A 24,866-nucleotide genomic window follows, 5' to 3' on the forward strand; every position below is an offset into this window, starting at 1 on the left:
CTCTTTAAAAAAGTCTCACACGACTGCGGTGCGACTCGGAATTCGGGGTCCCTCCCCACCCACTTACATAAAGTAAATTACTACTGGAATTTCTGTGGGTCCCCTCCGGGTGTGGCTCCGTGGAATCGCCAGCACTGGTCACACGACTGGTGAGAGGCCTACTTGTATGGGGAGTATTTTCTGTTTGCGGTAAAAATCAGTTAAAATCAGTAACTTCTGCTCAGTGTGCACTTTTTTGTCTACATATTATCAACCAAGAGCTGTTCTGAAACCAAGTGTGATCCTAACAGTTACTAAAGTAAGGGAATTACTGAAATCCTAACAGTTAAACAAAGTCATCTTCAAAACTACAAGATGCAAGTGGTAAAGTGATTAAAACCAGTAAAAGCTGCTGCCCAGTGCAAATTACCGAGCTGAATTAATGGTTGACTCTGTCTATTTATCTATCTATAAATGCAATAACTACAAACTTTCCATAATATACTGTGCATGCCTTTCATCTACAGTGACCACTCATGCCATCACTGAGGCTGAGTGTTTCTCTTCTGAAGTAAGCCCCCCTTTGATTCTGATCAGGATGCAGTTATGAAAATCCAGTGTAGTTTTATTTAACATGGCTGCACATTGTAGGTACTCATGAGAAGCAATGACAAGCAGGCATTGCGCTGTTTCATGCGATTCGTTTTGGAAAAGCGGATTGAACTGATTGTGCGTACAATAGACTGCTCCAGTGCACTCCATCACAATTCCCTCCGGAGAAGCACCACTTCCGCAGCAGAGATTGCATTGTTATTGTGCTGGGTAAAGTGCTTCAGGATCTAATTACTGTAATGTCAGATGCAGTCTTAAATCACATTTATTGACCAAGTGCATTGGTTTGTCTCTCCTCTTATAGGGAAGGATCACGCTGACTCCGAAAGTCATCACGCTGATTGGATAAGAGGGATTCCTCTTACCGGGTGAGCCGTGTCACCGGCTGGTCGGGTTTTGGTTGGTTACCAGGGATGCGGTTTGGTTGCCTTCCACTGGCTCCTGGTAGGGTAGTGGGAGGAGCATCCTCCCTTTCCTCCCCCTGCTGAAGCGTGTGTGAATGTGAGGACTGTTCCTTGCTCATTTTTTGAGTAGCTGCAGGTATCAGCATCTGCCTGTGTGAGTGTGTGTGTGTGTGTGTGTGTGTGTGTGTGTGTGTGTGTGTGTGTGTGTGTGTGTGTGTGTGAGAGAGAGTGTATGATAGAGAAAGAGTAAGAGAGAGAGGCAAGCAGGGCCTCACCCCCCACCCCAGCTTTCCTGTCTCCTTCCTCCCTGTCCCTCATTTCTTTCTCTCTTCCTGGACCACCCATCTATAACCGGACCCCCCTGGACCACCCTGGACTCTCTGCCCAAAGGCCTTTTGATGCTCTGTCCCACCCTGAAGGTTGAACAGGTAAGACTTTCCTTGGCGTACCGAATAGCATCCAAAAACAGAGTTTTGAAGACTTCCAGAGCGCCCAGATCTCTCTCATCTCTTTCCTTGTTGGAATCAGTTCAGCTCCTCCTCCTACCTGAGAGATGCCAAGAGGTGTAACGGACGCTTTTTTGGAAAAGTCTGACTTTGTAATGGTATGGGGTGTTACAATCACTCAAGTTCACACATCTGTGTCGCACACTAATTTCTCTGTTAGCGCTCAAAGCCTCCGTTCAGATCGTTGTCAAAGCTTGTCATGTGTGTCAGAATCAGAATCAGAATGAGTTTTATTGCCAAGTATGTTCACACATACAAGGAATTTGACTTGGTGACAGGAACTTCCACAGCACAGACAGAATGACAGTGACAAGACAGATGAGAAGATATGTGAATATATGTGAATATGTGAATGAAGGATAAAAAAAGTGTGTATCCTGCTCACCTCTCTGATTTGTGACACACGACACTGTGGGCTTCATGGCACAAACCTACAGAGGGTTGCAATGAGAATGCTGGAGTCAGAGCGCTCCCACTTTGTGTTGCCTCTGAAGGAGTGCTTGGTTTCAGCACCCAGTGTGCGAATGCCTTTCCGGCTGATTTGTTTTGTTTACTGTTGTTGCAAAACTATTTATAGACGTGTCCTCCTCAGCATGCGCTGCTGTACTTCCAAATGGTGAGCATGCACCAGGAAAGAAATGGCATGAGGCTACATAACGGATAATTGCTTTAGGGTGAACTGCTTGCCTATTATTAAATGAAGCAAGGTCTTCGTTTTATATTTGAAACTTTAACCTGGTCCATACAGCATTCCTGGTAATAGCAAAAAGAACAAATTACACATATACATGTACACATATCTGGATGTCTCACACTTCTCCTTGCTGGGAATATTTGTCAGGGTTGGAGGAATGTGCTGTTGAAATGATTAAAATTAAAATATATATGGGCTCGGTGCTAAACTTCATTTGTCTTCATTCCTAGATTAAAAAGAAAGGATTTTTACATTCCTTTGATGGTGTCCAGGAAACCTAGCTTCACCAATCATGAGTGCAGCATTGAGATTTGAATTCTTACTTGTTTGTTGTCATGCATTTCATGCATTACTATAGGATAACATGTCGATGCAGCAGAGCTAAAGATTAGTTGGGGAGTGCCTGCTGAGTAAAAGTTGACACCTCTGCGAAGGGCTGCTTCCTGAACTCAGTACTTACAGTATTTCCCTCCATAGGCCTGGAATCCTACATACTGAGCACGTCACCATGTCAAAATAACCAGGGTTATTCTTCAGGGTCCATGGACAGCACTGTAGCTGCGACTGACCTTCATCTGTTTCCTTGGCAGGATCTTAGCCTTTGTCTCCATTCTAGGGTGCTTATTGACATGTTAACTGCCATTTCTGTAGCTGTTGAATGCAGCTGAGCAGACCCTCTCCTTAGTTCTCATTGCGTATAATGCCCTTAAATGTATATTTAGTGTGCCTTTTTTCCTCATTTCTATAAAATATGTTTGGAAATTGATTGCTTACTTACTGTTCCATGACAAATGAATAATTGATGTACATGATAGTGAGCTTCTCTGGAGCCCTGTCTGCGTAACCACGAAAGCTGCAAAACGTTTTTGCATCTGACGCATCTTCTGTTGACCACCTGGATCTCCGGAGTTCATGAGTCATTTTGCAGTGCTGGCATTGTTCACTCAGATAGGCATTTTGACTGTGTAGAAAACTCAGCATGAGTACCGATTAAAAACTAGAGCTAATTTAACCAAACCTTCCTTTTCATAACCAGACACGATTCATGTTTTACTTTAAAATGAGACAAGTAAACAAATGAGAATATGATTTAGGAAAAAATACTTGAATTTTTAATTTGAATTTTTTTTTTATTTGATTTTATTTGTAATTTTCATGTGCTTGCAGCTCTCTCTCTGTGCCTGAAAAAAGCCTTATGAGTCTGGGGGCTCTGGGTTTTCACTGTTCGTTGTACTCATGTGCAGCTTGCCACAAAGATGGTGAGTGATTTTGCTGACAAGTAGTTTTTTAGCTGGTGATACAAAACAATAAAAATGCAGACATTAAATTCCTTTATGCGCTGTTTCTCCCTGTCTAAATGCGTCTATCTTTAGTAGGGACACAGAAATCCTCCAGACTTCCTTAAACTGTGATTTTTTTTTTTCTATTCATGTCTATTTTCATCATCTTGAAATGTGGGGGGATAAAGTTCTTATTTGTTTAATAAGATTATCTCTAACAAGCTGTTAAGTTTGATGTATTTAAAGGAGGAGTTCACCCATTTTTACATCTGGGGTGTTCATAAGCTAGGAGTGTGTTGATATTTCAGTCATTAATATATCTTGTTGCTTGGTCAAAAATATGTGACTTTAACAAGGTACACCCTGATCAATACAGAAACTGTTCTTCATCAAAACACATATGTCAATGACTGTATATACAGCACACTGTTTACCACAGATTATAGTTCTTTTCCTGCCATTGTTAGCATCTTTTTTGTAATAAATAATTCTGGCTGTTCGACGTTTTACAACATTTGCTTATATTCTTTTTGAACCCCAGGAAGTAATGCTATTAGTGTGCCATCAGTGAGGGAAAGAATAAAAATTATAATCTAGCATGTTACAGTGCTATTACCCTACTGCTGTACTTTTGCTTTCTGTATTATGTGTTAGTGCACATGTAGGTAATTAGCCTACTGTACATGTGCGCTAATAGATAATACATCATAACACAAAATTTAAAAAGCTATTTAAAAATTTATTTAAAAGTTCAATACTGCACAAACCCAGATAAGTTTTACATTGAGGTTTTCACGCCCACAACCTCAGCGCAACAAGGAACACCTGCGGCGACGCAAGGGACAGAAGCATAAAAGGTGTGCGCAGAGCAGGGGCAAACGCGGAACCTTGTTCAGCCTTGCGACTCGCTCATCTTGTGCAAATCAGCCTTCCTGCCTTTTCTGTCCTGCCCGTCCTCGAACTTGTTTCCTTGCCCCTTCTCCTTCCTTCCTACGGCTCCTTGGCGTCTTCGATCTTTCTCTTGTCTCAACAGAGTACGGCTTTCGGATTGTCCCATTGACCAAATATGTTCATCGGTTACCTTTGCTTGTCTTGTGACCACTTCTCTTGGATTCCCCTAATAAACACAGTCGCTCTGCATTTGGGTCTGATGACTTACTTCCGGAACGTAGATGTAGTGTGAACTTCCCCTTTAATTTAGCGCATCATGACCTAACCCTGAAAGACTATTTTCTCTGGTCATTTTATTCTGTATTTTTTTATTTATTGACTATGAAGTCTCTTGGTGTGATATTTCTTTGTCCATTTTGTTGAAGGTCCTACCCTCAGGCACTACCCTGATCTGAGAGGGCTTTTACAGTCTGTGTCTTATTTATGTCTGCATTTGCCCTACGTGTTATTGATTATTGACCTGGAGGTTCCTCTCCTCCATCCAAGCCTGACAGAACCAGAAATTCTCTGCATGGCCTTTTCTTCCATCATCATTCAGAAAATGAGAACAAAGAGCTCTGCTGGCTGTTTGGGATACAGTATTTTCCTATGATATACACAAGAGTCAATTAACCTATGGGTAGAGGTATTAGCAGTCTGCTGTATCAGTGATGGGTGTGGGCCTGCTGTATTCACGTCATTTTGTATTGGACATCAGGTCAGGTCACCCAAGACCATTTATCTGATAGTTATTTCACTTTATTATCGTCAGCTTCTTTCCCTGTAACCTTGAATGTAGGGATGTTCACCACATAGACAGTATTTTATGGTCTTGACTTTAAATATCGTGGAGCAGTCCATTTCATCTGTGGGTCAAGCGTTTCGGAGACTTGGGAGACTTTAGCAGCTGAGAAATTAGGGCCCAGTGCTTATACATATTGGGGGGTGTGGCGGGTTTGGCCTGTGCCCGCTGTGTGGCAGATCTGGGGTTTGAGCCCTGTTTGGGGTGCCTTGCGGCAGATTGGAGGGTGTCCCCTCCCCCCTTCGGCCTTGTCCCCTGTGTTGCCGGGTAGGCTCTGCCTTGCCGCGAGCCCCGTCGGGACAAATGGTTGTAGGCGTTGGTTGGTTGTTTGGTTGGCTTATACATATGCGGAGGACATTGCAATGCACTGTCAAAACTCCTGATCAGTACTGATTCCCCTTGTCACAGAGACCGTGCTCCTTGTCAAACATTGCCAGGCCGTTGGCGTGGATCCTCACGTTTCTTCCTGGATTTGTGGATTGCGGTGGGTGCTGGTACAGCGCTGACAGCTTAGCTGCTGATTATTCAAGCCTCTTAGGGTAAACTGCGATACTGGGATGATGAATGACGCCCCCTTTGCCCTGTCCCTCACGCATCTGCTTTCTCAGCCTCTCTCTCTCTCTCTTCTGGGGCTGGATCACTGTGTCTTTTTTTGTTTTGTGCTACTTTCTGAGGGAATGCACAAGTCAGGGGGTACCTACAACAGTTTGCCTGTCACTTATTGTCCTGCTTTTCCATCTGAAAGCAGTATGAGTCCAAGAGTATATTCTTCAAAAATTTCTCTAAATGTTTCACTATAGGTTAAGCAACCATGCTGTTACACTTGCACTAGTTAGAAGATTACATTTTCCTTTAAATTTTTGAATAAATTTTTACAAAACACTTGTTTAATCTGTTGATCATTTAAAGTACTTTTTAAGAGCTCCTTATACATTATGCCCTTGGGTTTACCTCAATATCATTTCAAAGACATGCCCTTACTTTAGCAAAAACGCTTGCCTGCTACACTTTCTCCAGCTGTTTGCGAGTTTTGCCTTTGCAAGCATCAGCAGTAAATACACAACGTTAACAAGGAGGGAAAAAAGCGGGAGGTGGGAGTTTTCGTTGAACCCTCTGCTTCCCCTCAAAGCCCATGTACCCATGCCCTCTGTTTTTCCACTTTAGCGTAGTGTCAAAGAGCACAACACATACTCAAGGACACGGAACTACAATTCCATTATCTTCATCTTCTTGAATTCCTGCAGCTTCCATCCTGTTTTGGCCCGATTTCCTTGCCGTGCTGTTCTGTAGACCACAGCTGTGGCAGGGTGTAAAGGTGGTCAGCCTCTCATGCTAATTCTTACCCGATAGTTCTAATAATTCTGTTCAACTTGTACCAGTATTGATACCAAGCAAAGTCTATGAAGTTGTTGATACTCTGAGACTTGTGAGATTGTCCATGTTTTTTCAGAACATGCATTTTGTGGCCCGGAGCACAGTGTTCATTCTGAAATGTGTGTTGTGCATCCTGCAGTGATACTGACAGATCACGTTGAGTATTTGTGACTGTGTCTCTCAGTATGCATTGTGCCAAACAATTTACACACCCTACCGGAAGACAACAGATACAGAATCTCGCTGTAATTTACATTCAGTGTCTCTTTGAAATTTAAAGTGGTACAACACCCACGTATAATCTGTTCCCCAAAGGTATATTTGAGAAACTTGATGTTTAATGGGGTAAGATACGGTCTGTACAGCTTTATGAGAATCCATCCTGAGGCTGTATCAGCTAGGTGAGGAAGGAAGAGATGCTATCTGGTTTGCTCTAAGAGAAAATGGGATGGGCCTCATATCTGGGGCACTGTGGTTCTTCCAATGGCCTCTTCTGTGGGATTAAGACTTTAAAGACTCATAATCATCAAAGGGTTTTTTGCAGCACATCTGAATACAGTGAGGTGTGGTAAAGGGTCTTGGGAGCTGTGGATATCTCCGTTTCCTCATTCATTTAAAAAATCCTTTCCTTTCAAGAGGTTCTTTGGAATTAACCAGTATATTCAGGATAATTAAGCCTTACTTTTCATACCCACTCCTTGCAGCACATATGCATAGCTCTGTTAAGACAGGTATTTTTCAATGTCCCATCTTCACTTCTGCGGTACTAAACCATCAGACATTAAGGTTATAATGTTCAGGAGGTTTCATTTGTCAAAGACGTACACTGGAGCTTATCTCTGATGGCCAGGGACACTGGTCAGTTGGTTCACTGGAAATCTGTGCTGCGTTTATCAATATTGTGTACCAGACAGCAGAAAAAAGAAGCACTCTGTGTGTGTGTGTGTGTGTGTGTGTGTGTGTGTGTGTGTGTGTGTGTGTGTGTGTGTGTGTGTGCGCGTGTCTGCTCACTGTGGGTCTGAGGGAGTGAAAATGAAAGAAACCCACCGACAGAGGGTGCTCTGATCATCCTCATCAAATTTGTCAGATACACTGTTCATATTTTGGGTTCACCTGCGAAATTATAGTATTGGATGCACTCAGTATATGAGCACATACTATAAAAATAGATCCTGAAATGATTGTATTGTATTCTTTTTCCTTTTCAGAAGAAATCACCTTTTGAACCTCCCATCTCAGACAGGAAGCCTCAGCCATAATCTCTGAAAGTAATTTGTTCTTTATTAAAGAATGTTTCACTAAATCTTCTGCATATTTCAAATATTCAAGGCTATCGGGTTTATGAAATTAGTTTTAAATTGCTGAACACATTGTGTAAAAAATTGTGATAATGAATAACTAGTTTGTCATGTCTAATGGAACAGATGCACAAGTGGATGTTTTTAAAAATCTGATTTAAAATAAATTGTGAAAATGTGTAAACTGAACAGTGTTTCATCACTAGTGATCTGAATTTTCCTTCCACTGCGACCAATGGCATGTGATAACTTGTGTCGAAGCAACTGTGAGCATAGTCGACAATCCTTTTCTGTTCTAGGAAGAATCCTCCTGGACAAAGAGAATTCTGCCAAGAGCTCTGAAGTGTGACACTGGTGGGTCACATGACCTGGAGGAGAAACCCCAAGAGACTCCTGGGATACCTCTTCAGTCAGTAACAAAACGCTTCCCATTGTCATTGTCCCATCTCCTTAGAAAACACAACATAGGACTTATTTACTCTGAATGTGGAGCAACCCAAATGTTGTTTCCTGATTTTGGTTTGTTTAAGCTCTTACTCATGATGGAGCTCCCTACAGTTTGGTATGGTATAGGAAATTAGTACCATACCAAATTTAATGGGAGGAATTCGTGTCTACATCGAGGCCTCTAACACAAGCACAATGTCATGGTTTACTGCAAACAAGAAAACCATACCTGGTGACAAGGTGACCAGTCCTGTATCATTCTTCTCCCACTTGAACGTTAAAATAGAATGGACCAGTCGCCAGTCTGGCAGGAAGTCCAAAGGCCGATGAACTAAGAAGCTCATTAATGCCACACCCCTCGCCAGCCAACCTTTACGCCACGTGGTTCTGGTGAGTTGTCCTTTAGGGTTATTTTTAAGTAATTCTTGGGACAGAAGTGCTGGGCTACTGGATCGGAACCATTCACATTCCCAGAGCAGCTGCTCTCAGCACTCGACCAGCAGACAAATGAGTTGTACGCAGGGCTGGAGTCGTCACTGTAAATCTTTTCTTCTTCCACTTTACTTGTAGACTCTTCTCTACTTGTAGTATTTACAAACGGGGGGCGATGGGGCAAGCAACACTTCTTTCATCATACATCCTTTGAGCCACCTGTGACCAAGTAATAGAGCCCATCTGGGGCAGAGTGTTCTCATCCATGTCCACCCTCAGTCCTGTGGGCATCCAGTTTACCATCGGTGCCGCTGTGAGCCCTGAGAGGGAGAAAACCTCACCCACTCCACTCGTCCCAGGGGACATGGTCCAGCTTGTGTTCTGTGAGGTTCCATCACAAATACACCCAGACAGCCCTTGTCCTCTGTGAGTGGGACCAATTCTGCTGTATCAGCAGCTCCTGCTCAAGGCCAGGTTGGGTGGGCCAGGCAGAGTCATACGAACAATAAGGTCTGAGCTTCAATGTGTTCAGTGTGGGCCTGTCTGGTGAAGGTGAGACCTCAAGCCAGATCCACAGTCAGCTGAAGAAGTGGGTGGAGGGCAGTCTGTAAAAATGCACACAACAAATGTGAACAATGCTTTTTTCTCACTGTACAGCTCACCATTGCAGACTAATGAAACCAGCCTAATTTCATCTGTGTTATTAATAGAACATTACAGCTAGAGACTTTGCAGATGGGGATCAATACCCTCAGTGGGATTTTCTCTGGTGTTTAAAAATGCAATTTAATTGCACTGCCAGTAATTACTGAGGCACAAGAACACGAGCATTATGGGTTTGTTTCCCTGCCTCTTCAGCCTCGTGTTTGTGTAGGGAGCATCACAGTACAATTTTCATGTTGGAGGATGCACTCAGAGGGCAATTACACACTGTCAGCCCACCAGTTTCCCATTGCCATCCCTGCCAAGGCGAAGCCCTATAATTTCTGCTGCTTTGGCACTTTGTGGCTGCAGGGATCCACAGGAGCCGAGTGTACCTCTGTCTAAAGGCTGTTGATACGGCTTCAGAGGACTCCCTTTCGGGCGTCTTTGAGCTTTGTTAAGGCAGCCTGATGCAGCGCACTAACACACACACACCGTACACACACCAGGGTGCATATGATAATCTGTTATTATGCATGGAATCTCTAAGAGCTGCATAGTTGGAATAAGACTTAAACAGAAGAGCGGGAGAAACTGTGATGCTCTGAACACAAGATAGAGGAAGTAGCACAAGAAGGAACAATTCTTTTGTTAATGCTGCCTGGACTGCTGAGGGGAACTTCAGCACTTCTCCCACGCCAGTGGGCTCCCCTATTTGTGTTGTTTGTTGTCCATCCCTTTCTCTTAGTTTCTCAAGCAGTCCAAGTGGATGTGGAGTACTTTGCATGGCTGGTGGTCCACGTGTCAGTGGGTCTGTGGGGAGGAAGGATTTCATAAATGAGTGCACAGACTGGAGAAGGACTCCAGCAGACATGGCAAACCTCCTGACATACTTTCTGTCATGAATATCCTCATGGGAAGCTGACATCTGCCATGCCACACATTGAGTAAAATCTGTTTTTCTTTGGGTTGGGGATATACACTAATACATATAGTGGCTTGCAAAAGTATTCAAACCCTTTAACAGTTTAACAGGTTAACATGGCGCCGGCACGAGGTGACGTGTTGATTGCTTCTCCTCGCAGACTTGTTAGTTTAGTGTATATTATTTTGTTTGTGTCACTATCCCTCCAGCCAGGTTACTCTCTTATTACTTATGACCGCCAAACTCTTCTGCAAATACGTGAAACGGTGCGATTTGATGCAATTCTTAGTGTTAGAGAGCTGAATTCGCTACCTTCGCTCTGCCGTGAGCAGCATCATGACCACGACCCACCTGGGACCACTCAGAAGACGCAAGCTCGGAAACGGGGCCGCAGGGCCGGCGTACAGGTGAGAGCGAAACGCTGCGGGCTACGACCTCCGATGCCCAGCATTTTCTTGTCCAACGTTCAGTCTCTGGACAACAAACCGGACGATCTCAGAGGGCGACTTAAATTCTGAAGAGACTTACGGAACTGCTCCGTTTTCCGCTTTACGGAGACGTGGCTCACCGCCAGCATACCGGACCATGCGGTCCAACCAGAGGGCTTCTCAATCTACCGTGCAGATCGGACTGGTTCATCGGGGAAAAAAGAGGAAGGGGCGTATGCTTTTTTATTAACGACGCTTGATGTATGAATGTGGAAATGATTGCACAGAACTGCACTCCGGACATTGAATACCTTCTGATCAAATGCCGACCGTTCTACCTGCCCAGGGAGTTCTCAGCTGTGCTCGTGGCCGCAGTTTACATCCCACCCCAAGGGAACACGCACAGCGCTCTGAACGAACTGTACCACGTCGTCACTAAGTACGAGAACAAGCACCCAGATGGACTGTTCGTTATCTCTGGGGACTTTAACCTAGCCGACTGCAGGAACATGTACCCCAAGTACCATCGGCACATCTCCTGCCCCACCAGAGGCTCACACACCCTTGACCACTGCTACACTTCACACAAAGGTGCGTACCGCTCCGTGCTGCGTCCACACCCTGGGCGGTCGGATCACGCCTCGATTCTGCTGCTCCCGGTCTACAAGCAGAAACTGAAGCGAGAAGAACCTGTGACGCACACTGTACAGCGCTGGACACCAGAAGCGGAGGAAAGGCTTCAGGACTGCTTTGACTCCGTGGACTGGAACATGTTCAGAAACTCATCCTCTAATCTGGACGAGTATGCCACAGTGGTCACAGACTTCATCAGGTACTGTGTAAATGTCTGCATACCACATAAAACAGTCCTCTCATTTCCCAACCAAAAACCGTGGATAACTGCCAAAATCTGAAATAAGAGCCGCGTGCGAACTTGCGTGTTTCAGTCCAGAGACATGGACACGTACAAGAAGAGCAAGTACGAGCTTCGCAAAGCCATCGCCAACGCGAAACGGGAATACAGCAGGAAGGTGGAATCGGAGTTTAACTGCACTCGAGATGCACGTAGGCTGTGGCAGGGAATCCAAACATTAACGGACGCGGACGTTGACGGGTGCCGCTCTGTCTCTCCCTGACGAATTGAACGCGTTTTATGGCCCTTCGAGTTCGAGAACAAATGCCCCCCGGTGAGGATCCCCACAGCGCTGCATGATAACGCCAGTCTCACCGTCTCTGTAGCACAAGTGAGAAAAACCTTTAGCCGTGTCAACATGCGCAAAGCTGCTGGTCCGGACGGAATTTCAGGACGAGTTTTAAAAACATGCGGCGAACACCTGACTGCTTTGTTCACGGACATATTTAACACCTCCTTGAAAAGCTCAACTGTACCCACCTGTTTCAAAAACACCACCATTACCCCCATTCCTAAGAAAAACAAAGTGAGCTGCCTTAATGACTATCGCCCAGTGGCCCTGACCCCCATTGCAATGAAATGCTGTGAGAGGCTGGTGCTGGGACACATTAAGGACACCATCCCGGACACATTAAGGACACCATCCCAGACACTTTGGACCCGTTGCAGTTTGCCTACTGCCACAACAGATCCACTGAAGATGCAATATCACACACACTTCACACTATTCTGTCTTACCTGGATAATAACTGCTATGCAAGGCTATTTGTGGACTATAGCTCAGCATTTAACACTGTCATCCCAACCAAGCTGATCCAGAAACTACCAGGGCTGGGACCGAGTGCCGCATTGTGCAATTAGATCCTGGATTTCCTCACCAGCAGACCCCAACGTGTGCGGATTGGCAGTAATACCTCCTCCCCACTGACCCTCGACATTGGCACTCCACAGGGAAGCGTTCTGAGCCCGGTGCTATACTCCCTGTTCACACGACTGTGTGGCCAGTCACAGCTTCAACACCATCGTAAAGTTTGCTGACGATACCACCGTTGTGGGTCTGATCACCAACAACAATGAGACGGCCTACAGAGTGGAGGTGAGGCTCCTGGGAGAGTGGTGCCAGGACAACAACCTGTCTCTCAATGTCAATAAAACTAAGGAGCTGGTGATTGACTTCAAGAAACAGGATACAGTTCATGCACCCATCTACGTAGGAGGGGACATGGAAGAGAGGGTCACCTTCACTGTCAGACTCGCATGGACTGAGCACGCAGCATCAACCATCAAAAAGGCCCATCAACATCTCCACTTCCTCAGGCATCTGAAGAAAGCCCAGATGACCACTACAGTTCTCACCACTTTCTACAGGTGTGCTGCGGAGTCTGTCCTCACGGGGCGTATTGCATCCTGGGGTGGCAGCTGCTCCATACAGGACAAGAAAGCCCTACAGAGGGTGGTCAAAACGGCTCAGGGAATCACGGGCACGCGGCTACCAGCGGTCGAGGACACCTACGCCACACGCTGCCTCAGAAAGACGATGCGCATCGTGAAAGATGACGGTCACCCCGCACGGGCGCTTTTCTCTTCTCTGCCATCTGCAAATGGCTGAGGCCTATTCGAACCCGCACTGCTAGGTACAGGAACCGCTTTTACCCCACTGCTGTAAGAGTATACAACACTCACCAATGTGCCACCTTTAGTAACTAGAGTTGGACTGCTCCTCCCAAGCACATTGCTTAAAGTGGCAGTGTAATTTACCATTCTCATTCTCTCATTCTGAGTTCTCTGGATGTCAACTGGTATTATTGCTATTACTGTTACCATTATTTATTGCTGTTGCTGTTGCACTACTCACTATCATTGTCATTGTTTTGTTTATGCAGTATTTCTATTGTCTCTGTCTTTGTCCATAGTCTGTGGAGAAGCATTCGAGAAGAATTTCATGATAGTTGTACATGGTACTTGTACCTATGACAATAAACTAAACTTGAACTTGAACCCTTCAGAAGTATTCAAGTAGATGACGAAATTATGCTTTAATATTTCTTCCTAGGGGGGCATGGTGATGCAGTGGGTTTGACCGGGTCCTGCTCTCCGGTGGGTCTGGGGTTCGAGTCCCGCTTGGGGTGCCTTGCGGCGGACTGGCGTCCCGTCCTGGGTGTGTCCCCTCCCCCGCCAGCCTTGCTCTCTGTGTTGCTGGGTTAGGCTCTGGTTTGCTGCGACCCCGCTTGGGATGAGCAGTTTCAAACAATGTGTGTGTGTGTGTGTGTGTGTGTGTGTGGAATTTGCTGTTTGCATGGAAAGAAATACACACACACACACTTTCAGAACCGCTTGTCCCATACGAGGTCGCGGAGAACCGGAGCCTAACCCGGAAACACAGGGCGTAAGGCCGGAGGGGGAGGGGACACACCCAGGACGGGACGCCAGTCCGTCGCAAGGCACCCCAAGCGAGACTCGAACCCCAGACCCACTGGAGATCAGGACCCGGTCCAACCCACTGCGCCACCGCGCCCCCCACTGGAAAGAAATATTAAAGCGATATTTTGTTACCCAGTAAAATGTGTGATTTTGTCACGAGTTTGAATACTTTTGCAAGGCGCTGTGTATGTACTGTGTAAGTCAGGTGCCCGTGGTGCACAGTAATTACGTGTCATTCCTACGTTTCCTGTCCCAGCGCCCACACGGACAAGGGCAGGCCACAACACTTCATGTACCGCTCAAGCCTTCACTGATGTCACTAATTATTGGGTTTAGCTGCAAGGGAAGCTTTGTTGAAACCACGGACTCAAAAAAAGAGGTTGGGGCAAAATGTTCCATTAGCTGTAGACTGTGGGGATGGCTGCAGGGACAAAACACTTTTAGAGTTCAGAGAAACTTCGCCTTCTTCTAATGTGATACAATGCACCAGCTGCTCAAGAGCTCACTTAGGACCATCAGACCTGTGGGACAATGGGGTGACCTGCTGCTGGTCCTCACTGGATGTACTCTTTCTCTTGTCCTGAGGGGAGGACTGAGCTGTCCTGAGTGAATGAACAAAGGATGGGAACAGCTGAGCCAGGCGCCATGGGGCACATCTGCAATTGAAAAAACAAGTACCTTGTACGTCACTTTCTAGCTGAGCAGTGCAGCAGTGAGATGGATGGAAAGAGCTGAACACCATCTCCACCCAAAAGCCACTCTGTGAGCCTCCACTGCGCGAAGCTGCAACTGGGAGATCGATAGCGAGGTTTTTAATCAAGCACGTCCCCACATGGTCTCTTGCGCTCTGTTTGACGCTGATGTTGGCTGACAAAGTTAAAGTCATCGATCTGGTTAGCGCTTCATCAAGCAGCCCACTAATCACGGTTAGTCCTTCATAGCTCCTCCCTCTGCCATTTACCCCTTCGTTTTCCAACACTTTGTTTGGTTACAGCGATTGGATGTTTGCTGTGTGATCCTGGGCTCCAAGCTCAGAAAGGCTGTTGAGAGGGCCAGTAATAGAGTTGAGTTCACAACTAGAAGGTTGCCACTTCAGATCCCAGGTGTGGCAAGCGCTGTTGTGAATTACGCCGAAACCACTGTAATATCCAGCAGGTGGAATTAATGGTGTAAAAACAATGATGTGACTATTAGCGGTGACCAAAAAAACAAAAAAGGACTGATCACACATCCTGCTGGTTCACTCATTTGACTTCTCTTCCATCCATCTGCCCTTCATGCCCTTCTGCACCTATTAAGTTGATGATGAGGGGGCAGCAAAGCATCACTTCCTGACCCACACCATCCCACACAGCAGGAAGATATGTCACCTTGCTAGGGGCAACAGGGCAATTTACTTATAGGACCAGGCCAGTGACTCTTTCTACAGTGTTCCTGCAGTGTCCCATTTCACACTGGTCCCATCTGAACCTCTGGAACTTTCCCTGAAAACTGGTAAGGTTAATTCAGCAGTTTAACCAGTTTTTTCTTATTTATTTTCATTTGCATCTTATTCTTCTTGGCAAACAACTTTATTCTCTCTTCATGTATTTACCTCAATGATTACTAAAGCAGACCAAAGAAATGTAGTGGTACAGCGTGAGGTCTTTGCTAGGGTTTCACCTGGTAAACGTCTCATCACGTCTTTAAGCAGTTTTGCGAACCTGGGAAGAGTAGTGGATCCCCATTGTGTATTGCTTTGGTGTGTGAACCCATCTTTTACTGGAAGCAGCTGATTTTTGCAGTTCTGCAGTGACTCGAGCTCTGCTGCAGAGTGTGTGGGTGGCTCTCTCTGTGCATGTGTGTGTAAATCTGCAAAGCAACCAGAATTTCCCTCCATTCCAGGAGAATATATTTTCAAAGTTCTCCTTTCCTCTTTGATTCCAACCATTCGGCCTCTCATGTTGGCCCAAGTGCCCCTTATGTTGCAAGTAGAGGTTTCTGTTGGTTTCTAATGGTACAAATCGAACAGCTTCTGGACTCTGATGGAGTGCAGAGGCATCGTTCTGTCATGTTGTAGGTTGTTGCATAGTTATAAATCAGTAATTGACCATAAGCAAGAAGTTTTGCAGAGAAGTTTGCAGTTACGTTCTCAGGGCTTTGTGGACATTTGGAATAGTGCAGGGCTCAACCTCACTCCCAGCATTCACAGCAGCTCTTTCCCACCTCCCCCCCATTGCTGCCATTGCTCTGCAGCAACCTCTCCTGACTAACCCCAATTTCTACTGTCCATCTGATGTCCTGGTGGATTTGCTTCGGGCAGATAATCCTGGTAGGATGTTAATGCAGTTCCCAGTAATCCTGCATGTGACAAGATTAACAGTGGCGATGTGCGGAGATGGTCAAGACTATGTGGGACCTCACCCAGCTGCCGTCTCATTCGTACCAACTAGGAAAGAGAAGACAGGGGTGGGGGGTGCTAGGACGGAGACGGCACAGTGGACGGGACAGAGGACAAGACAGTGACAGCAGAGCTGTGGGCATATGCAAAAGCAGCAGTGGCTGCAGGATGTGGCAGCCAGTGAAAGCAGTAGGGCACCCATCTGCCCCCAGGGGCGTCTAGGACCGTGTGCTGGGACCACACCCCTCCCTCTATCCCGCCCACCCACAATCCGTCACACGGCCCCGTCTCAGGAACACCACAACGGCATTGGCGTCGACGCATCGCACTGCAGCGGAATTCGGAGTTAGGCGATTTTGTGTCCCTTTTTTCATCTCTCATTCCGCGATGGGTCACATGTCATGATGTCTAACTCACATGACCACGTCTTGCGACCAATCAGAAGGCAACATTCTCTCTGATCCGACCAAAAGAAGACGGGAAAAATAATTTCGCTCTGTGTTTCTATAGCTTTTGGAAACGTCGAAATCGGTGGCCATCATCTGGACGCTGCACAAAGGTAAAGATTTTCTGACCTACAAACTCTGGTAGAGATGGAGTAATGGCTGCATTCTAATGTAAAATTGCAAGGCCATGGGTTTGGAGCTCCATGTAGAGTTCAAATCAGCTTATTTTGGTGAGATTGGTCACTGCTGGTAGGGCCAAAGGGGGAAGTCTGCAGCCTCGTTCCTTGTGCCGAATGTGGCTTCGTCATCGGTCAGTGCTGAGTGTGCTCCAGTTGCGTGATTCCTTTAGGAGAGGTCTTGAGATGATATACTATCAATATTATGAAAACAGAAAAGAATACATGCCAGCCATATGATCGAAATACAAAATCAACTTATATAGCTTTACTTGGGGAACATGAACAAACATTTCATAATGTGGTTTCTTAGCCCATTTTGATTTTGATCCAACACCTTCATTCCTTTTAAGACAAAAAGCTGGCGTGACAGTATTTCATTTAGAATATGAAGTTTTGTTGAATTTCAGTCTTGGTGCTGTTTATTCTAGAGAAAAAAATGTATAGGTGGGAAGCTGTATTGCAAGTAAACGTTTGTGTAGTAGGGTCGTGCTGCCCTGGTAGTCATGGTGTTCTTGCAATGGATGTGATGGCGTATATCAGCGATTGTTAGCTACGTATCCGGCAGTCCGGTTCTCATCTTCATTCGCCATAACATTTAGAACAGAGAGGGATCTCAACCCCCCCAAAGAGCTAAAATGGGCTCTCCTGATCTTCAGCATCATTATTTCAATTATTGTCACGTCTCCATGACCTGTCTCTGCAAATTATGGAGGGTTTTGTATAAATATCGCTGCTTATATGAGATGTGAAGATGACGTCAGTGTTCAGACTCATGAGCCTCTTTTAACTGAAGATTAACAGTCCTCTACATGTGTGGTCGTGATTTGTGAGATCAGTTTTTTTTCATATCTGTACAGCAATCTAATTCTCTTAGTCTCAAAGCCAAAATGGAAGCTTTATGATAATCTCACTGATAGTCTGTAGGATTGAGGCTGTAGTGCATGACGTGACTTTGCTCTTGCTCTACAGTGTCACGTCCATGTAGTGGTGTTTCACACGTGAAAGTGCTCTCTGTGATGGCAGTCAGCTGAGGGTTTGCTGCCATGAAACCCCCAAAGGGATGCCTCCAAAATGGGGCTACTGCTGCGGCTGTCAGCGGAGACGGGCTGGAACCTGGCACACGGGCGCAGGGTGAACCAAAGACTGGGTGACAGGTGATGACTGATGGGTGATGCTTCTTCAAAGGGAGTGCGAGTCCACCTTCAATAACCACAATTCTGCGGCACCATCTCTTGTGACAATCACACCCGTCAGGTCCAGTTCAGCTGGGTGGGTTTAGAGTTTGTGGTCTGTCCCTCAGCATGACAGACCGTAGTGTTGCTTTAGCTAAAACACCCCTCCCCCACCCCACCATCCTGGGGTCTGTGTGCTGAAAGCTGGCTTCTCATTAAAACTTGGGGGGGGGACTTGATGATGAAGTTCAATCCCATGGAAAAATTGGGTGTTGTCCCAGTAACTCGTAATGGATCTACTGATTAGGTCCAGTCTCAATAACTCATACTGGACTTACTGATTTGCTCTGGTCACACAAGCACATAATGGATTTATTGGTTGGGTCCAGTGTCAATAACTCATATTGGGCACAATGATTGGGTCTTATCTCACAAATTTATGTTGGACTGACTGATTTGATCAGGTACCACTGTATCTGATTTAACTGATTGACCGTCTCCTGTCCCACTAATTTGTACTGAATTCAACTGGCTGGGTCTACTCCAATACTTATGCTACGATGCTACGATGGACTGATGTTAGCAAAAGTCATCCTAAAGGCAGTTAATGCAGGGTTGGCACAGGAGCAGAAAAGCTGTGAACATCTGAATTGGGCATCATATGTGCATGTGTGTGTGGGTCCTGCTTTGCCAGTCGGCAGTTTCAGTCGACTGGAACTTATTTAATGCCTCTTCCAGCTCAGTCCCTTTTTGTCATACAGAATTTAGTAATGGAAAGTGGCTGAATGAAGTCTGAGAGATTTTATGAGCTCTTCATTAAATCTTTAGTAAGTAAACAGGTTGGAGTTGTTTTCTTTTCAGATGTCAAGAATGTCTCCAGGTGGCTAAGTAGGTGGAGCTGTGAAATTTTAATTTTTTCCTCATAGTGCATGTTCATTTCATACACTTAGTCAGAAAATCTAAATGACAGCCATTTATTATGGTAAGGGGGAGGGTAAACCAGCAAACATCTCCCTGCCCTCCCTCCCCCACGGAGACAGCCAGCACTGACCTCTAACAGAGGAGTGGAAAATAAGTCTGTAGCCCCCATAAGGTGGGGAGTGGGAAGCATGCTTGTTATTACCTGCTTTGCAGGACCTCTGTGGGACTGTGGTCCTTCTCGGTGGACATTTGGACAGCTGATGCACAAAGTAGGACATCAAGTGTCCTCTGCTTTGCAGGGTGATGATGGGGGATGAGGGCAACCGCTCGGATTATGCATCAGTCTCCTCCTGCATCCCGAAGACACCCAGTTTTCACAACTCTGACAATTGTAAAGATGTAAACAAGATCAATCTCTGATCATTTTATGTTACCAATGTTTGCTCAACTCTGCATGGAAATATTGAAAAATAAAATGTGAATTTAATTTAAAAAAAAAAAAAAACCCTTAAATTCTCTCAAATCAATGCCTACAAGTTGAGTCTCCCTGGTGCAAATGCAGAAACACTTGTTTGTTTGAGAGGTAACAGTCACATGTCCATGGTCTCTATAGTCAGTGACACCACATGTATTAATCAATCCTCGTGTGTTGAAGCTTCATGTGTTGGCTGGGATGCTGTCGTACACCCACCAATTTATCAGTGTCCTGCTAAACACAGCAGGATCCTTTTGGTGCACTTACTAAACCTAAGGTCACGATGTTGCAGGGGTTCATAGCTGGGGCATCTGGTAGCATTGTGCTTAGAGCTGCTGCCTTGGGCTGTCAAGGTTGCAAGTTTGAATCCCATCTCCTGCTGTAATACCTTAAGCAAGGTCCTTACCCTAAAAGTTGCTTCAGGGAAAATTACCCAGCTACGTAAATGTGAGGTCAGTTGTCAGTTGTAAGAAAGACTGGAGGGAAAAAACCTCAGCTGAATGGACAAATATAAATATGAAGCTGTAACTTTCACTAGAAACACTAATAATGAGTTCTCTGGGGAAAAAAATGATTAGGGAAGGTGTGAGAAGAGGATGAGCAGCAATCAGCATGGACTCTGTGAGAGTGGACACAGCCCTTCAGCACTGAGGACTCAAGCAGAGGGCAGAAGTTTCTGGAAGCACTGTGTCTGTGTGTGTCCAACAGCAAAAAGAGCCAGTTCTGCATGCCCCTTGGGATGCTCAGGCTGGACACACTGATGGAGGAACCATGAAGGCAGCTCTTCTGTTGCCATCAAGAAGGAGCCTACTCAAGTGTCCGTGTTTCCACAGCCTTGCCGGACGCTCCTCCTAATCCATCGCTCCGTGTTCCTGTCGGAGAGGGCGACGCGCTGTCACATGGCATTAATCACAGATTCAAGACAGTGGTTATTAAACATCCCACTCATTTTATTAGCCCCAGACAAAGTGGATTGAGGCAGTGAATGGACGTCCTGTCACTTTGTGTCCACTCCACAGCAGCCTGTCCTGAGCTGTGGATTCACCTGAGACTCTTTGTTTCACTTCCTTGTGGGCTCAACGCTGGGATCTTTGGGGACATCAAACTGTCGAAAGCAAAGTGCCGAAAATAGCAAAGGCCTCATCTGTAAGACCATGTTGACTATATGTCACTACTAGAACACATACACACATACACACACACACACGCTCTTTCTGTTCATCATTGCAAGGCTTTTATAACAGTTATATATGAAATTATGCCAAGGGTTGTAGAACCACATCTGAATTTCACACACACAGATTAGTTGGTCCCAGAAAGGACTGACCACTGATTTACTGTTAAAGTAAGGAGGTGAAATCACAGTAAATGCATTGCCACAGGGCCAAAGGTGTTGAGGAGAAATGCTGAAATTCAGTATTCATTAGCATGAATTCTCCAGCGTGATTTACAAATACGGCCAATTTTAATGTAACTCCCAGTTTCAATAGTCTTCACAACCATCCGTGCGTGTGTGTGTGTGTGTGTGTGTGTGTGTGAGCGTGTGCGCGTGTAGCACGACTCATTGGTGTGTGCAACACAAAGCGGTGCGAGACGGGAAAGGCAGGCAAGCATAAAGCGTGATTAATGTGGTCGCCGCAGCGGAGGAAGGAAGGCCCAGGAGCGCTTCGGCGGAAGGAAGGCCTGACCCACTTTCTCCGTCAGATGTCAGGAGGAATAGCGCTCTGCGCGCCACTCGCCCACTCCCCACCGCTCAGCCTGCACTTCAGGGCGATTCGTTCCTTGGCTTATCCTAGCGTGCGACACCGCCAAACGTGGCCGCGACCTAACCGCTCTTACTTGTGCCCGACCCCACTGATTCGAAAGGACCTCTGCCGGCTGCTCGGACGGCTTGGGGAATAAACCCAAAGAGATAGACAGCCCCTTTCGGCCTGTCAAAGACACAGGAGCAAATCGCACAGCGAGGTTTGCTTGGTTATCGACAAGTTGCAACGAAAAGAGAAAGAGGAGAAGTACACCGCGGTGTCCAGAGCGACGCTCTCCATCATTCGGAGGAATTCAGGGCTCTGAGCGCCGTGTTTTTGCTCTCCAGCTCGGGGCGACACGTGGAGTCTCACGGCCGATTTCTTTTCTCTGAAATGCGTTAATGCTCTTAATTGGACGGACGGGAATCTGTGTAGGGTTTTCACCACTTGACATTAACAGATGTGCTGGCCAGGCGAGCGTTGTGGCTGGAGGTGCCGTCTGTGGATCGCAAGGTCAGCAGGGAGTTGAAGACGGTGGAAAATCTCTGCTTCTCTGGAAATCGCTCTGCCGTCATGAGGGTCTCACACGTACAGCACCCCCTGCTGGATCACGGTCAACCCTGAGATGGGTTTGTGTCATGGAGTAAAAAAGAGATGAGACAGTAGTCACCGCAGATGACAGCACATTGTTGTCGACGAGCACACGGGTGCCATGGAAACGGGCTTGTGTCCGCAGTCGCAGCGACGTCACACCAAGGGGTCCAGGCCTGCTGGTCTGATCCCGGAAGCACATACTCATCTGCGTTGGTTCCCTGCAATGTCCAGCTGTGCAAGTGGGCAAAGTTGGAGAGAAAGGAGTCCATCTGCCTTAATAGGAACATTTCAGTGACTTTTCCGAAAAGCATTTGAGCATATTGTGCAGCGTGTGAAGTGCTTCAGATGGGCACGAACCGAAGGCTACCAGGATACCTGGGTGTATGACACAGCCACACGGATTCGTCTCCCCCGCCTGAATGTACCACCCAGTCCCCCTGTGGATAAGGACCCTGCTGGGAGATTGTGGGACATCTGACCGATCTCATGCCTCACATTTACATATTTAGCAGACGCTTCTCTCTGAAGCGACCTCCAATGGGTTCGTAGCGTTTAGAGCACCATGCCAGCTTACTACTGGAAGGACCCTGCTTCGAATTCCTTCTACTCCTGTTGTAGTACCTTGATCAAGACGCTTACCTTGAATATATGTAGTAAAATTAACCAGCAACATAAATGTATAAATGAGTGTAATTAGCCTAGTGTCCAAGCCTCAGATTGTAAAACACCTTACAGAAAAGTTACATTTATTTGTTTTTCAGACAATTTTCTCCAAAGTGACTTCCAACAAACTCTATGTAGTGTTATCAGCCCACACACCTTATTCACTGCAGTGACTTACACTGCTAGATACACTACTTACGTTGGGGCACTTATACATCAGTGGAACACACACACCCTCTCTATCATTCACACACTATGGGTGAACCTGAATAGCATGTCTTTAGACTGTGGGAGGAAACCAGAGCACCCAGAAGAAACCCACACAGACACTAGGAGAACATGCAAACTCCACACAGACTGAAGGGGGATCAAACCCACATTCTCTCACACCACCCAGCCACTGTGAGAGCAGCACTACTCGCTGTGCCACCGTGCCACCTTAGTGGACTCCCCCCTCAGTTCTCCTTAAGCACGGGTCACAGCTGCAGAGCCGACGTATATTTGAGCCCAACTGCCCCATTAGCACCGTGGTCAAGGATGGCCCAGTGACGAACACCGCGTGAAATAAATGGGAAATGAGAAAATGGATAAAAACGAGGACACTGCGTTTCCCGTGAATCGTGTTCCAGTAAGCGAGGGTGCGTATGAATGAGGCAGTATGGGTTGTGTGCGGCAAGGAGGACCGCACTCATCGATGTTTAAAGGGCAAAAATTTTTCTACATTCACAAAGGGACCGATGACCTTCATCATCACTGTACAGTGACGATACAGTGGTATTTGGGGGGAAGTAGATGACTTGCTGCATCCATTGAAATGAGTGTCAATAGGATTTATTATTGAGTGTGTTTCTCCATGTTGTCTTTGCAGTTAATAAAAATGAGGTGAGTGACACCTGGTGTTATTTTAGAGGCACCTGTGGCTGAGCTCTTTGGTTGTGTCTCTTTCCCTCCCTGTCTCAAGGCCATCGGTTGGCTGCCATCCCATCGCGCTCATCCTGACCCCTGGGACTTCCCGTCACGTGTCCATCTCTAAAGCGTCACCTTCACTCCCAGCATGGAACTCCTCAAGGTCCACTCGGAGGGCGGGCTCAACGTCACCCTCACCATCCGGCTGCTGATGCACGGCAAAGTAAGGGACAGCTTGAGAAAGTCTAGGGAGGGGTTGAAAGCAGAGACGGGCAACCGACACCCTTCGAACAATCTCTGAATGCCCTCGAACACAGTTGAAACTCACTTCAAACACACTTTTCTTGCTGGCCCACCTGCACCCTTGAGAGCCGCTGCTGGTTGGCTGCAGTGTGGAGGGAAGTATTGTGACTCAGAGGTGCCAGATATAGCCAGCAATATCCACAAAGCAGCATCTTTTATTTAGGTTTATATTAATAGTGCCATACTCTCCATATAGTCTGCTTGTTTAATCAGTCTAAAAAATGTTCATTTCCTCCATCACAGGAGGTTGGAAGCATTATTGGAAAGGTACGTACCGTACACTATACCGTCAGCAGTGATGTACTAACGTTACATACATGTATGCTTTGGCATTTTACACAATTCTAGTTTTTCTTTGTGCCACTGAATTGTATCTGTTCCTTTTCTAGAAGGGGGAGACGGTAAAAAAAATGCGCGAGGAGGTAGGATCTCTCTCCTGTTACCTTGTGTCCTGTTGGAGCGATGGAGGTCGGGCCTCTGGGGGCCACACCGACTCATATCTGTTGTCATCTCCAGAGCACGGCCCGCATCAACATCTCGGAGGGGAACTGCCCCGAGCGCATTGTCACCATCACAGGCCCCACGGATGCCATCTTCAAGGCCTTTGCCATGATCGCCTACAAGTTTGAAGAGGTGCCTGTCCGTCCTTCCTCCTTCCCCCTGTTCACCCCCTTTGAGGCTGGCTGCTTCTCTTTTCAGCCTTCATACTTCCCTGCTGGTGTTACATTTCTGCCACGACGGTCTTGTACGAGGCGTCCAAAGACAGCTGACGGCTGAATGAGTGAAACAGTGTAAGATTAACAGGGATGTCCATGGCTCCCCAGGACATCATCAGCTCCATGAGCAACAGCCCCGCCACCAGCAAGCCCCCCGTCACCCTACGCCTCGTGGTCCCGGCCAGCCAGTGCGGCTCCCTCATCGGCAAAGGAGGCTCCAAGATCAAGGAGATGAGAGAGGTGGGCGGCACCTTAAACCTGCCTGGGATGGGAGAAAAC

At 46.5% G+C, this 24,866-nt stretch overlaps 1 protein-coding gene across 6 annotated transcripts in view; it reads left to right on the forward strand.

Moving 5' to 3' along the window:
* The first annotated feature begins 1,223 nt into the window (after nt 1–1,223).
* Nucleotides 1,224–24,866, forward strand: part of LOC108928632 (poly(rC)-binding protein 3-like) — a 34,866-nt gene continuing 11,223 nt past the window's right edge. For 5 of the 6 annotated variants that reach the window (XM_018742675.2, XM_018742699.2, XM_018742683.2 and 2 more), the window contains exons 1-9: nt 1,224–1,423; nt 7,790–7,849; nt 8,179–8,288; nt 8,613–8,716; nt 23,624–23,791; nt 24,115–24,138; nt 24,261–24,293; nt 24,388–24,504; nt 24,696–24,827. In XM_018742675.2, coding sequence (XP_018598191.2) covers nt 23,717–23,791; nt 24,115–24,138; nt 24,261–24,293; nt 24,388–24,504; nt 24,696–24,827 — 381 coding nt within the window. In that variant the 5' untranslated portion in view covers nt 1,224–1,423; nt 7,790–7,849; nt 8,179–8,288; nt 8,613–8,716; nt 23,624–23,716. The remainder of the gene's footprint in view (nt 1,424–7,789; nt 7,850–8,178; nt 8,289–8,612; nt 8,717–23,623; nt 23,792–24,114; nt 24,139–24,260; nt 24,294–24,387; nt 24,505–24,695; nt 24,828–24,866) is intronic. The other variant, XM_018742667.2, reaches the window with a different exon arrangement.

Source organism: Scleropages formosus, chromosome 12 (assembly GCF_900964775.1).
Source record: "Scleropages formosus chromosome 12, fSclFor1.1, whole genome shotgun sequence".
NCBI lineage: Eukaryota > Metazoa > Chordata > Actinopteri > Osteoglossiformes > Osteoglossidae > Scleropages > Scleropages formosus.